The 15,324-nt window shown below is 35.9% G+C and overlaps 2 protein-coding genes across 4 annotated transcripts in view; one reads left to right on the top strand and one right to left on the bottom strand.

Moving 5' to 3' along the window:
* Window positions 1-696: 696 nt before the first annotated feature.
* Window positions 697-6,045, top strand: LOC129265087 (uncharacterized). 3 transcript variants are annotated; one of them, XM_064101762.1, is made up of 3 exons: window positions 697-766; window positions 1,913-2,057; window positions 2,840-6,045. In XM_064101762.1, the coding sequence occupies exons 1-3, from the start codon at window positions 758-760 to the stop codon at window positions 2,929-2,931; spliced, it is 246 nt and encodes an 81-aa protein (XP_063957832.1). In that variant the 5' UTR covers window positions 697-757; the 3' UTR covers window positions 2,932-6,045. The 3 variants fall into 3 exon arrangements, with proteins under 3 accessions (XP_063957832.1, XP_054759048.2, XP_063957831.1); XM_054903073.2 differs by lacking the exon at window positions 697-766 and adding an exon at window positions 952-1,192; XM_064101761.1 differs by lacking the exon at window positions 697-766 and adding an exon at window positions 1,303-1,437.
* Window positions 4,406-15,324, bottom strand: part of LOC129265574 (N-terminal kinase-like protein) — a 28,106-nt gene continuing 17,187 nt past the window's right edge. Inside the window, exons 10-17 of the mRNA XM_054903556.2 lie at window positions 14,954-15,016; window positions 14,358-14,622; window positions 13,328-13,468; window positions 12,807-12,964; window positions 11,568-12,101; window positions 10,973-11,113; window positions 10,133-10,298; window positions 4,406-9,071 (exon numbers count right to left, since the gene is read on the bottom strand). Of these exons, the coding sequence (XP_054759531.2) occupies window positions 8,941-9,071; window positions 10,133-10,298; window positions 10,973-11,113; window positions 11,568-12,101; window positions 12,807-12,964; window positions 13,328-13,468; window positions 14,358-14,622; window positions 14,954-15,016 (1,599 nt within the window). The 3' untranslated portion in view covers window positions 4,406-8,940. The remainder of the gene's footprint in view (window positions 9,072-10,132; window positions 10,299-10,972; window positions 11,114-11,567; window positions 12,102-12,806; window positions 12,965-13,327; window positions 13,469-14,357; window positions 14,623-14,953; window positions 15,017-15,324) is intronic.

The following is a 15,324-nucleotide window of genomic DNA, read 5'->3' as shown; positions in this document are numbered from 1 at the left end:
GACTGATGACATCACCCACTCACCAGTGGCATAATGAACCGAAAACTTTGAGGGGGCTTAATTGAGATATATGAGGCAAAATTTATAATTAAAAAAAGAGTGCGAGCGAAGCGAGCCAGCAACATTTTTTTACAATTTTCATTACAAAAATCCAACATTCAGAACTGATTATCTCCTACCTTTTGTCTTTTTTTTTTGGTGGGGAAGCATCCCAATGCCGGCCATCTGTTTGCAACTTTCACTAGTTTCTTTTGTATTTCACGGTATGAAATATGTATATTTTTTTCCTCATTGCCATTTGAAACAAATTTTGATACCTCCCTGCACGTGGAATTGCCATTGTTTTAACAATTTTTTTGTTCCGTCAGGTTGGTCATATTTGTGAAATCTTAGAAAAGTTTAGAAATAGCAGTGAGTGAGGTCATGCAGGGACATCATCGACTCTCTCATTTGCATATTATCACTGTGCATTGCTTTGTGACAAATAAGCGAAATTTACACCCGAAATTTCCAGCGTTGTGCTTGTTTAATTTCTGTCTATTGATTCATATGATCAACGTTATGGGTGAATGCGTTTTTAGTATATCTCTATGGACTATGGTGCATGGACTTAAACTGCATGTAACTTCAAGTCTTGTCTATTTGTTCGTAGTGCAGATTTCCTGCAGTTCAATTTTTACTTCCTTGATTTTTTTTTAATCTCCCTAGGGAAAGCAAGAAATCCTCCATTTGACTTTACTAATTCTTACTCAGAGGGATGTGTATGGTATGTAAAAGAGGATCATATATTGCCTGATTATGCATTAAAAAAAGGCTGGGTTATATACGTCTGTGCCCTTTTGTTGGAGTCAGTTGAATAGCGTCATAGTATCAGTTAGAAGTCCGTCTAGCTTTCCTTCACCAGTACGTTTCACTATTTTTTTCTGGTATGTCCAAAAAAAATCTTCTGGGTGAACTTATATTCCTTTAAAACAGCAATTCTTGAATAAAGACTAGCAAAAAGAAAGGATTCTGCTGCGCAGGTGATTTGCGATTTTGGTTTTGGAAAATGGCGATAAATTCCGATCAAGACGCTAGTTCACAATGTCATATCGGTGAAGAGAATGAAGAAGATGGTATCCTCCGTTGTCAGTTGAATATATCAGGAACAAATGTTAAAGTCCTTGGTGAAAGCATCGTCAATTTATCACAGGTGAAAATGCTTTGCCCCACACGTATAAAACTGTGTTATGTTTTGTGTTAAAACTCGAGCATCTCCCGCGCCGCGCCCGCGCTAAAAGGGCCCAAGCAAGGTAGCTACTCACTGGCTAACCCAGGGAACTCCCGCCCGCGCAGCGGCTGCGCGGGCCGGAGCTCCCTGGGTTACTCACTGGCCAGCATGGGCGCTAGATCGTGCTGTTGGGCATGTGCACAAATACTAATAGTCAAACTCAAAGCGTGAGTTGGCCCCAACCAAGTGTTCTTGCATATTTTGAGTGGTTCGTTTAGTTTTTTTTAGCGGTATGTTCACATTTTCTGGCAGCCGAGTTGATGCCATGACATGTTTCCACGCCACAGCTCCGCTCCGGGAATCTAAAGTTAACACAGTCCAAAGTCCCAGGCCAGGGCAGTATCACTAACCTCCCAAGAAGACTGCATGTCTAGCGGAGCTTTGTCTTGCAGATTTGAAAAATATCTTTTTAATTTGCTAGTACAAAATCTGATGAGAAAATGTTTACAACACATGTATTTAGATGTGAAATATGTTATAGACAGGATATAATTTTGAGTAAATTCCAGTTGATTTTAGTGTCATGTTGAAACCTCGAATACTTTATTTGGGGCTTGAATCATGAATGATGTAGCTCTGTTACTTATGACAAAATTGTGGTGTGGCAAGTAAATGGAAATTTGATCATTCATCATTTTACAGGAGGTAGAAAATGCACTCTTGAGAAGAAAATGGTCAACTCAGTTGAAGGTTGATGAAGGAACAGGCAAAGAACGGATCCAGTCACCTATAGAAGATGCAATATCAATATGCACAGAACTGAATACTTCTTCAGAATGCTTTGAAGGTGAGAAGAGTTACACCCAATTCAATTAAAATTAGGAGAAGCACTGGCATATTAGTTTGAGTCATTTGTATGTTGTAAAGTAAAGTTGCACAAAGATCATACACCAATGCTGTTGTAGTTTATTTACTTCAGTGAAGTATATTGTCAAGGACATGATTAATCATCAAAACTTGTGATGTTAAAATGTACAGCATGAATTTAGTTGTAACAGCTGATGGTATTGGTGAATGGTAGACATTTTTGGTTTGTCTACCATCTTACCTGGTAATTGGATTTTCAAATGAAAGTCTTGCTTTATGTTTTTGTAAAAACTTCTCTTCAATTCTCTTTTTTTTCCTCCAAAGTGATGAAGGGGGGGGGGGGGGAGGGGGTGACCGTGGGCACATCATGGTCTAGTGGTTCTGACTCGCCTTTCAAACCGAGGGTCGTGGGTTCGAATCCTAGCCGTGGTGTGTTTTCCTTCAGCAAGAAATTTATCCACACTGTGCTGCACTCAACCCAGGTGAGGTAAATGGGTACCGGCAGGAAATAATTCCTCAAAAATCTGTGTGCACCTGAATCGGTAGCCTAGCTTAGCCGGGTAATCGCAGGGCCCGCTGGGAGAACAGTTTTCGGAACTGAAGTGGCTACCCTGGGTAAAATTGCCGTTATTAATTTATTATTATTATCTCTTGTACTAAACTACAATAATTACATCATGGATTTTCTGGATACAATTCACCATCTGCCAACTTTCAATTCATTTCAAAATTAGTAATCAATATTTTCTCTTCATTAAACAGATGTTTTTGCAGCACTCAAACAAAGAGAGTCATCCCTTCAAGAAACTGTCAAAGCTTTAACCAAAGAGATCGCTGACCTGAAAGACACTTGACAGACCTCAGTGGTCAGCTAAGGATTCGCCAGAATACATGAACAACATTTGGAGTAGGACAGATCAGTAAAGGATAAAGATATGGACTTTGTATGTTTTGCCCATCTGGACTTACCGATGGCTGAAAGAATTTAGAGTGTAAAATCAACCTCTAAATGGAGATTGAAATAGGATTGTGAAGCAAAACTGGAGTACCTTTTTTGTAGGCAGAGTTGCCTACATTTGAAAGAAATACTAGATTAGCAAATGGTGTTGATTTAGGCTTTTGTTTTAGTAAATTGCAATAAGCCAACAACATATGAAGAAGTAAATAATGAATTAGCCTTTAACCTTTTTGCACATATGTTGAATCTAACCTCGCAGTTCACACAAGAGAAGTCCCCCACACCTACATGTTGGCAGCATTACCCCCATTTATCCCATGCCAAGAGAGACCAATTCATCAACATGTTAACTTAAAAGTAGAACAATTGTAACATTTTAAAAGCCAGAAAATCCTTAATTTGGGTAGGCATGTTCAAGTTAGTCCTCCCATCCCCCCCTTTCCCCCTGAAAAAAAAGAGTGCACATAAAAAATCCTAGCCTAAAAGTGCTTTTCAAATAGGATTTTTTTTTGTTATAACAATTGAATTGGCTAACTTTTTAACAAAAGTTTTATCAAAATAACTTGGGAGAAGAAAAGTATTGCTACACTTCTGCGTAAAAATAAAATATTCATCAAATTATCCACGAGTTAGCACACACTCAAAATTGTTGCCTTTCAAAGTTTACATGAGAAATTGAAATTATTCATTTCGTCTAATTCTTCTGGTTTGATGAACATGATTTGGAGGAAAATTTCTGAATCTAAGTTCTTCTGAAACATCCATCCAGATCATTGAAGAAGAAAAAAAGACAAATCATATTTTGCTACTGAAATGCTTTGCCAATTGTACAAACAAAAGGGTAATTTTGGTATCACAATTGAGTGAGCTAACATTGAAATAAATAATAATTTCTGAAATTCACCCATTTGTGTGTTCACTCATGCATGTCTTATTAGATCAATTTCACTTTTTTTACACAAAAGTTAGTCAAGTTTAAGAACACTTCCACCAATTTAGTTTGCTCAAAACATTTAAAGTTGTGCCATTTTTATTTCATTTTATACTTTAGGTGTATTGTTCATATGCTGCAGCTGAAGCCCATGTACTGTACAGATAAAGTGATATTAAGTGTACAAGAAGTGGGATAATTTTCTAACATTTTTTCAGCATTGTTACTATGGCAGTTACCTTGGATGACAGAGAAATCATGGATCAGGACCCTAGATCAGAGCTGCCAACCTTAACAAGAATATTGCAGTATTATAAAAGCTGAATATCACGGTATTTTCAAAGAAATACCATATAGGACAACACATAAAACTGAATCTTTAGAAATAAGTGACTTTATGTCAAAACAAAAGTAAAGAAAGAAATTGCATACCTATGAGTGTGGTAAAATTAAATTTATTATATTACATTTCTAGATACAAATTATATCATATATTATGATCAAGAGAATCTTACCTTCAACATCATATAATATGTACCTCATTCTTTAATAAGCACATACTTATAATAGAAACACTTTCAGTACTGAATAAATGAATATAATTTCTCCTCACACCCCTATCTTTTATATGAGCTGTTTAATAATACATGCATATTCATCAATATTCATCACTGTAATGATATGGAAAAATGGAACTATATTCACCATTCACATGGTATCCACAGTTAACCATATCAGTCCATACATGTTGATGTATAGTAGAGCAACATCACCATTTTATGTAAATTTATTACTTAAAAAAAATATTGAAAATGCACTATGTACATGACATGTTGGCAAATTCAAATTAAGCCTAAATTCATTGCCAAGTTTTCTTTTTTTATATACTGCATTGTATGATAAAATCTGAAATACATGGGTGAAGATTATGCTTTGTCAGATTCATATTCTCATTGGTCATTCTGCTATGTTGTTTTCAATTTCAATCAGCTATAAAAGCATGGATACTGTAATATAAGTAGTCATCTTGATAAATGTATACTAGTAATACATATACTTTAGCAATAGGATTAAAGCCTGTCTTTAGCTTTGATAAAGAGTCAGTATTATGTACTATACTTGAGTATCATTGAACATTACAATATTACAAAAGCGTAGTAGTCATTGAATGCATCTTTTACCCATTAGAATGTCCCTTTTTCTGATTATTAGGATTTAAATTTAAAAATAGCGTCCCTCTGTTATTTTAATTTAAAAAGGCTGTTTGAGCTCATACCTTAAATATTCAGTAATTGGATATTAGAGAGCTACTGACAAATATTATATCCTGATATTTTCAGCCCATTCTATGTTTAGGAAGGTGACTTATATAAACGACAAATATACGCAGATGTTCTATTTTGATCAGGGCACCTGATTGAATTGAAATCTGATTTAAATAAGAAAATTTATCAAATGAAAAATATTTTTGTTTGAAGCGTTCACACCACAACCATTATGGGGCACATGAATTAATATGATCTAGTAATGAAAATTAATATTGACATGCTTTTTTTTTTTGCGGGGGGAGGATTTACAAAACTAAAGAGAATCTTTATTATCATCTATATAGAGCGTTTTAGCCGTACATTAAACATGCATATTTTGCCTGCGCAGTATGAGAGCATATCCCTAAAATGACCAAAATCTGAAGAATATCCCATAGGCTCGTGTACAAAATTTGCTATTGAATATGAGAGCATATTCAACAGTATAGTGCCCATGGGCGAATGCGTGAAATATACAATGCGTACAACAATGAAAGCAATGCGGTGCGCATCATAAGGGCACAACGACACTCGATGACGTCATATTGAACTACATGCAAGTCGCATGTCAACGACTGAATTTGATTATGCCAATATGTGATAAGTGATATGACTTTGTTTAATCAAATTTCTCCCTCTTTTTGATTGCTAGATGTGGGATAGATGATAATAAGTATATTGGATGGCATTCTTTCATGGAATACCAGAAATATTCCACTTGTTATGGCCAGTATTCCACTCATCTGTGATTCATGGAATATTTGCCCAAACTCTTGGAATATTTCTGTTATTCCATTCTGAGCCATCCAATATAATATAAATATTCATTTTTTTGTAACTCAATGGCGAGAATTCCTAAAGGTGGTTTCAATTGTACTGAGGAACAAAGCCATGGACTATGTAGATTTTATGTACGCAATAACACTTATTTCATCACAAGCAATAAGGAAGTTTAATTATAAATGCACACTTCTGGCAAAGGGGGCTAAATTCACGCTTGAATGAAGCTCCGCAATACTACAAATTTATATCGTCCATGGTTTCGATCCCAAGAAATTGGAAATTTGCCCTGAAAAGATTAAACATACAAATATTACCAACATGATCCTAAAATTAAATGAATAAATGGCTTTGAAATTGCTTTTGTTTTGTAATTGTAAGGGCTAATTAGACAATGTGTTATAATTAGCACTATATATTTAAAGAAAAAAGTAAAGATGAATCCAAAGATAAAATGGTAATTAGGTAGATAGTACAGTTATTGATATTGATACAAAATTATCACATATAAGAAATTGGAAATGATATATATTAAATTCAATACAATCCACTAATTACATATTGAATAAAAATTGTCATTAAAGTACATCCATAATTGCCCAAAAGGAGATCTCAATACTCTAATTTCATAAATATATTCTACATCTGCAGAGATATATAAGTAAAATCTTCCTTGGGTGAGCGATTTTGGTGATAATTGTATGTGGTGACATCCATTATCTCCTTAACTCATTTGAAACAATGGATTGTTTAAATTCTTGTTGATCAGGGCACTATTTCATGAAGCTTAAAACACTGATAAGTTATCATTTTTTGACAGTTACCAGAGTTATAGAGCGCAATGCTTCTCAGCCAATAAGAACCTCAGATTTCTCTGAAGCAGAGCCGACAATTTACTCAGTGATGAAAAAATTCATGAAAAGTTGTCCAGCTTTTATTCTTCAAATTGTAAAATGGTAATATGGGTATTTTTCTTTTACTATTAGAATATCCTAGCTCAGATGTTCATGTATCAGAAATAAAAAAGATTTAGAGAATTTATTTTCTGTGAATATTTTCCTCATAACATTTTTTTTTGAAAGGTACTTTAATACGCAATATAAACAGGCACAGTATATCATAGAATTTTCCCACTTTCTTCTTATGTAGTTTGTACAACTGGGCTCAGCAATATTGGGTCCAATAACAGAATGTGATTACTTTGTCCCGAGTCCATCGGTGTATAACAAGCTAAACTCCTACCATTAAAATTAATTAACATCAAGTTAAATATGATCAGATTTGTACTATAATGAAATCATATGACTGACCAGAAGGTTCACCGAGTGTAAACTTTAGTTTCCTAATTTTGTATGGTTTCATGTAGAAAGACTTCTTTACTGTAAATCATTGCAGTAATGTTGTCAATTAGAACCAATCAGTCCCTAACATCCACAATAGAAACTGACTTTCTTATTTTATTACAACTTGATGGACATGGAGAATTTGGTACTTGTTTATTCTTATTACTCAATAGACACACTCTTGCCACCTGTACCTTGAAGAAAAGTTTATATGCCACTGAAAGAATTGGTAAGGGAAATACAGCTACATATACTATCAATTACTTTTCAATAAGAGAGTACAGTAAGGTATGATACTGTGACAGCATGAGGGTGAAATAATAAAGTTTCACTTGAACTTTCTGTAAGGCAAGACATTCACAGCCCAAACTTATAAAATCTATTCTAAGCTGCCTCAATTATAACAAGTGGAATGCCTCTGGCCGTCTCACCTGCATCACGCGATTCAATATAGCAGCAGTGCTGATTTTGAAAACTACTATAACTCGCACAAGATGTTCAGTGATACTTGGTTACTCTTATTTCCACGTTTTATGAACTAGACCAATACACTTATAGAGATATGATGGCAATTCAACAAATACCCCCAACGTGGCCAAAGTTCTTTGACCTTAACATGACCTTTGACCTTGATCATGTGACCTGAAACTTGCACAGGATGTTCAGTGATACTTGATTACTATTATGTCCAAGTTTTATGAACTAGACCAACACACTTTCAAATTTATGGCTGTAATTCAACAAATACCCCAATTTGGCCAAAGATCATTGACCCTAAATGACCTTTGACCTTGATCATGTGACCTGAAACTTGCACAGGATGTTCAGTAATACTTGATTACTATTATGTCCAAGTTTCATGAATCAGATCCATAAACTTTCAAAGTTATGATGGTAATTCAACAGATACCCCCAATTCGGCCAAAGGTCTTTGACCCTAAATGACCTTTGACCTTGGTCATGTGATGTGAAACTCAAGCAGGATGTTCATTGATACTTGATTAACCTTATGTATAAGTTTCATGAACTAGGTCCATATATTTTCTAAGTTATGATGACATTTCAAAAACTTAACCTTAGGTTAAGATTTTGATGTTGATTCCCCCAACATGGTCTAAGTTCATTGACCCTAAATGACCTTTGACCTTGGTCATGTGACATGAAACTCAGGCAGGATGTTCAGTAATACTTGATTAACCTTATGGCCAAGTTTCATGAACTAGGTCCATATACTTTCTAAGTTATGCTGTCATTTCAAAAACTTAACCTCAGGTTAAGATTTGGTGTTGACGCCGCCGTCGCCGCCGCCGTCGGAAAAGCGGCGCCTATAGTCTCACTCTGCTATGCAGGTGAGACAAAAAGTCAATGCCATAATCGGTCCTCCTCTGTGTTTTTGGCATACATATTCAAGACAACAATTTATGGAACTGCATGCTTTCCATAATTGAAATTTATAAGAGTAAATTATTATTTTCTAAGTGTCACAACACTTAATCATAAAATGTTGATACGCTTTAAAAAAGGAATGGGAATTATGAGTAATCTCAATCTTTTTTTACACCTAGTCTGGTTGGTCCTGATGCTTTCTTAGCTGCTCTCTTCTCTTGAAGTTCTTTCTCTCTTTGCAATCTCCTTTCTTCTCTCTTTTTCTTGGCAAGCTCTGCTTTACTTAGTCCTGAAAGACAAGATGGAACTACAATGAAAATGTTTGCATTCACTTGAAATAAAAGGCAAAAATAGGCAGAAAAAAATTTGAAAATAAAACAGTGCTTCTATAAAAGAAGCAATAAAAATATTAATGTTTTCACTCAATTGTAGTGTATAACAATGAAAATGTGAAAAAAGTGCAAAATCAATTCTTTACAAACTACTCCCAGTGAAATCTGTAAAAATATATATGCGCTATATAAAAGCGGACAATATACAATACTGACTGGCCTGAGGGGAACATCAAATATATTGCCCGCAATAGAATCATATTGGCCCGAGTCATTAGACGAGGGCAATATGGTTCTTTTTAAGGGCAATATATTTTATGTTCCCCCGAAGGAAAAGCCAGTCAACATTTGTATTATTATCCAAATCAGACATCTAGAGCAAAAATCATGAAAATTTACATATTTTACAGTTTAAGAATGGGAATCTATTTTGTCATGTTGAGGAGACTGGGCCTTTGAACTTTGCCATTGTGACGCCTTCGTGGCATCATAGACCTACTAGTAGGCCCATGGTGGCATGAGGACGCAGTAGGCCAGCGTTGTCTCAACTTGATCAACATTATGACGTATAGCACTGCGTGGTTCAATATGACGCGTAGAATACGCGGATGTTAGCTGTGCCTTATTGCCGGCTACATTTCCACGCATTTTCTCATTGACTTTCCTAAGCGGGCAATAAATTGGGTTCGTGGATAAACAATTGGAAACTTATTGACTGACCACTTGATCACAGTCATCGCAGGCAATAATGTATTAAAGTTGCCCTGCTCAGGTGTCTGATACGGTTAATAATTATTATCATTAAGTATGAAAAGATGTGGACTTGGAACAGATCAGAATTAAGGATTTGGAGAAGATAATAAATTATTGACCAAGCCTAACACTAATGAGCACAAAATCTGAAGATGAAATTCTTATTGTTCAAGTTCTAATTCATGAACAAAATAACGGACTACATCATTCCCAAATTCCACAAGAGAAATACAGTCATAAAAGAACACCATAACAAAATACTAACCACTATCACTGCCTCCTCCTCCTTCATTACCACATGAACCCCATCCATCATCATCCCATCCAGAGTCTTGATTACCCCAACCTGATGCATCAGATGATGTCTTCTGTTTGCTGGGAGATGATGATGGCTTCTTGGATGTCTGTAGTGATTTCTTATTGGTGGTGGTCTATGAATAATATGCAAGAAAGACAGAATTTCATTGAATAAATGGAGGAAGTAGGACTTCTTAAATACAGTCTAACTCTATTGAGTTGTCCCTGCTGGGACTGGCAAAACTGACATACAGCTTTAAAATGTTTAGGCCTATCCAATTAAAAACATGTTATAATCAAAGATTGAAAAGATTCCATTCATTCAGCTGAAACAAAGTTTTGACTTATACAGGATGCAGACTTATATGACATTTAACTATCTGAAATGAATCAAATTTATATTAAATAAAAATTCAGCATTAATCATTTCTTCATGTCAAACTGACACATCAATTTGTAATTTGAAAATCCAAAATTTTATGAGACTTGGCATGACTAGATAATCTGTGATGAAATAAATTTCTATGTTCGATAGTGATCTGTAGCTGAATTCTACATTAATCTGAAAAAGCCGATTTGGATAGAACATCGTCCCCCCTTTTGTTTTCCCCTTAATTGTTTTGTAATGTACCCTGTTTAGATAAGTTTTTTCATGTATTATGTATTTATTGTCTATGTCACGGTGCACTCATCACAAGCTGTGCTTTCTGGGTTGCTACCTCCATTGTTTTGTTCAAGTTCTTAAACATGTATTAATGCTTTTATCGTTGGAAATAAATGTACTTTCTTTCATTCATTCATAATTCACCTCTGGCTTGGTTGTTGCACCAAAGAAGTCTTCATGTGCATTAGAATCTTGTCCCCAGTTGTAAGTGCTTGCTGGAGTGTGGCTCTTGTCCTCTTCAAAGTCTAGGCTATCTCCCCATCCTGGAGGAGGATTGGAGGTTGGCTGCAAGTGAAAAACAACAACAATGTCAACACGTTTACCTTCAATCGGAACATTGTCTACTGAGCATGAGGTCAGGTTGCTACTGCTGAAGTGGAATACATGAAGCATGAATCACAGTCATATCTCTATTTAACTAATATTAATAGAAAATTAGTACAGGTAACTTCACCTCAAACGTGATAAATGTATAATTTGATCTACAAATTATTTTGACTTTGGCCATTAGTCGATATCAGGAAGGTCAAACTGCTACCAATGTCAAATTCAAGAGATTTAGAATAATCTAGGATCCAAAACCAAAGCAAACTTGAAATGACAAGACTTTCAAAAACAGTAATTCCTGAATTTTAATCTGCACTGGAACATACAACCTGAGTATTTATGCTTGAAGTCAACTTGAAACATGCCAAATGGAACAACATTCCATGTATCCACCATTCCTTTACAATTATACCTTTAATTTCTGAGCAGGTTTGGTAGGTGACACTGACAAGTCTTCCATAGCACCCCAGTCATCATCATCTCCCCATCCTCCTCCACCATCACCATCTCCATCATCATCTGCTACTGCATCCATGCTTCCCCATCCACCAGCATCATCACCATCATCCCATCCTCCTAGGTCAGCATCGTTCCTCATTTCCTTCTTTGGACTACCCTTTGGAGTAGATTTCCCTGAACCTGACCGACTCTTGGACAGCTTAGAACTAGTCTTGATGGGTTTCATATCTACCATAGGTTCATCTAAACCCCAATCACCAAAGTCCATGTCTTGTGTCTTCTTGGTTCCTCCTAGTTTTAATGCAGATGATTTTGACTTTGCTGTTGATGATGATGCAAGAGATGATTTACTAGTTCTTGTAGCAGGTGTTTCAAGACTGTCCCAGTTGTTATCATCATCAGCATCATCATCACCCCATCCTTGAGAGTCCCATTCATTTGTATTCCGTGTATCTTGAGCTGTAGTTGTGTCTTCCTCCTCTTCATCCTTGAATTATTACACAAACATACAGAAATTATAATAATCATGATTTTGTAGAGATTCAGGATTCAGTGTAAAAAGTTCAGGTGGAAAATATTTTACAACAAATTACAAATGATTCATGCAACATATATAACAGGGGCCGCGGAACCGGGGGGCTTCAGCCCCCCACTTTTTTCCAAAACCGTGTACAAAAACGTAAAAATGACCATATGATTGTGATTTTTAGCATGGTCAGCCCCCCCCCCCCCACTTTGAAAACCGTTCCGCGGCCCCTGTATAAGGTATGAGAGGACTTGCATGTGAATTATCTGAACACACAACAAAATAAATGTTAGGGTGTTGACTAACTCATGCTGTCATTTTCTACATACAGGTTTACATTTCTTATTATTTTAGAACAAAGCAAATTATGTAATAATTATTTGTGAAAAAGGGAATAAGAAACCATGCAGTGAGAGCTAGTGAAGAGAGTACAAAATAATTCAGACCAGCATGCATGCATCAATATATGACATGCAAAGGTCAGCCTACTTATGAAACAATAATTGCCTTATATGATACTAACACTTGGAATCATGATTGCAAAGATGTCAGATTTGACATATACTTTAATAAATCTTTTGTATATATGTTCACACTACACTCTCTAACTGGTCTCCTATCCTATCAAACCAAAATTTATGTTTGATTTTAATAAATTCAGCATACCTCCATATTGCCCCAGTTATTGTCATTCCATCCATCATCATTGCCTCCTTCATTTCCATAATCTGAATCAGAGTCTCTACCTCTGCTACCATCAACCCTCGTCATTGGCGATGGCCTTTCACCTTCATCAGGTTTGGTTGCTCTTGTGTCTGACTTGGCTGCAAATCAAATAGAACAAGTAAAAGTTCAGATTTTCCTTGTGGCCTATTTCAGTATGGATGTGGGAAGACTTAGAATCAAGAATTCCATCTTCTTATAAAGATACAACCTTTAAAGTTGGGATGCACCATCATCATCATCAGTAATAAATCCAGAATTTCAGAGGAATGTGAAGATAAAATCAACAAAGTTATAACTTCATATAATTTGAACTCAGAGTGAAATAATAACCAATGTGCTTTCAAATGATGATCTATGCATTATTTCATTACTACAAATATGCATAGCATTGAAGTTATGATTGTTAAAATAAGAAGAAAAATTGTCACTTTTTCAATTTTACTGATTACTGGAACACTTACCTTGTTGAGGGCCACCTGTTCCTGGTGTTGATGGTTTACTACCAGCTCCCCTATATAACCTTGATGTAAGAGATGTCATAGCCCATCCTGTCCAACTTGATGGGTTCTGAGATGATACACCTGCTTTGTTTACATCAGCCTCTGTGTGATTAGAACATGTGATTTAGTATAGATAATAAATGTGATAAAGCTGTCAATGATTTTACGTTTAGTACTTTTTTTAAACTTTAGACTTACAGTCCAACCTCTCTTATCCGGCTTCCCCTTATCTGGATCTCTCTATTATCCGGACGCACACTTGCCAAGATTTTTTTTTTAATTCAATCTAGTACTTGAGGAAATGAGATTGCAATCTAAACTCAATCCTATACACAAACTCACTTTAATTACATATATTTTCCAATATATTCTACCTAAAATAACATTATTTTTCATGAAAATATCTCACCCAAATCACCGAAAGAACTTAGGCAGGATAATTTTCCAGTAAATCGGGGTGCAGTGCAAACATTTTATCACATTCTCTTTTTGTTTCCCGGGAAAAACAACACATGTTTTACTAGCTAACGCTAGGCCTCAATACGGACAGCACTATCTATCATGTTTGAGCCTACATTCAGTATAACAATGGCTGACATTGCGAAGCTGCGATACCCGCCACGATGATCTAATTGTAAAAGTTAGTTTCATCGAGTCATTCATTCTCTTTCTTTTGAGGTTCATGTATGCTCGATTTATACCTCAATCATTTTAGCAGGTAAATTATCCAACAGTTTTGGCCATCGTTCGATTTCATTTCCATAAAAATACCGCCTATAATTTGCACTGACACTGCAGTGAACACTGTCTTTACGCCCACTACAATAGATAACGCATGGAGCTATAAGCTCCATGGATAACGTGTAGCTACCGCCGTTGGGGGGATCGAGGCAACAAGAGGAAAAGGGTATGTATCGTTCCCCTAAAAATGTGTGGGGTTTTTATCTGGGGGAGGGATTTTTTGGGGAAAGGGATCCAGACAATTTCTTACCCATTTCTTCAAGCAGTTCTGGATTCTCTGAGACCTTCTCCAGTTTGTCTAGGAAGATCTTAATGGCCTTGAAGGCATTCTGTCTGACACCCTGATCAGGATCCACAGTGAGTGTGCAGAGGGTTGGTAGAACCCTTAGAGCACAGTCTTTGAGAGAATAGTAGCTCTGAGTGGCAAGCATGGAGAGGACACCAGCTGTCCTGGCAGGTGGGAAGGGGTCCTTCATCGCTCTTACAAATGCAGATGACAGTACCTTCTGTCTTGTCTGAATAAAGAACAGAATACAGCATAATATGTGAGTGGTGATACACTACCTCTTAGTCAGATTGTAGGATCCATGAATAATCAACCTTTCTTCATGTCGTACCCCAATTTTTTTCTCCATTCTTCATTCTCAGGCTCTGATAATTTGAGAACATTACAACTTGTTATATAAACTAGAAAACAGAGACCATCATTACATGAAGGTCTCATATATGGGGGTTGGATGTAAACACTTCATAGAATTGTCAAATTAGTACATTATTTGATGAAAATAATGCATTTTTTGTGTTGATATCTTACAGATATAAGGGATAAGATATATGATGACTTACCGCAGGGTTGAGATGGCCAGCAAGTTTGCCAAGGCATATTGTTGTATTTGTTCTGATTCCTCCCTGAAACATAAAAGAAAAATGTTAATGATATAAGCACAATCATCAATTCTATCACTCTGAACTCTGTTACATCTCCAAAAATGGGCAACCTATGGAAATAAACATTTGCACAAGTTAAATAAATCAGAATACAATAAAATTCTGCAAATGATACTATTCAATTTTTTTCAGGAAAACGTTTTGACTTTCAACTACCCATTCATAGGCCAACAAGAACATCATATGTTATCATTACCCTTTCTACACAGCATGACCAAGACCACATGCTCAACCATTTAAGGTGGTTTTATTTATGCAAAAAATGTGAT

Source organism: Lytechinus pictus, chromosome 7 (assembly GCF_037042905.1).
Source record: "Lytechinus pictus isolate F3 Inbred chromosome 7, Lp3.0, whole genome shotgun sequence".
Lineage (NCBI taxonomy): Eukaryota > Metazoa > Echinodermata > Echinoidea > Temnopleuroida > Toxopneustidae > Lytechinus > Lytechinus pictus.
This window is presented reverse-complemented; position numbering and strand designations above follow the sequence as displayed.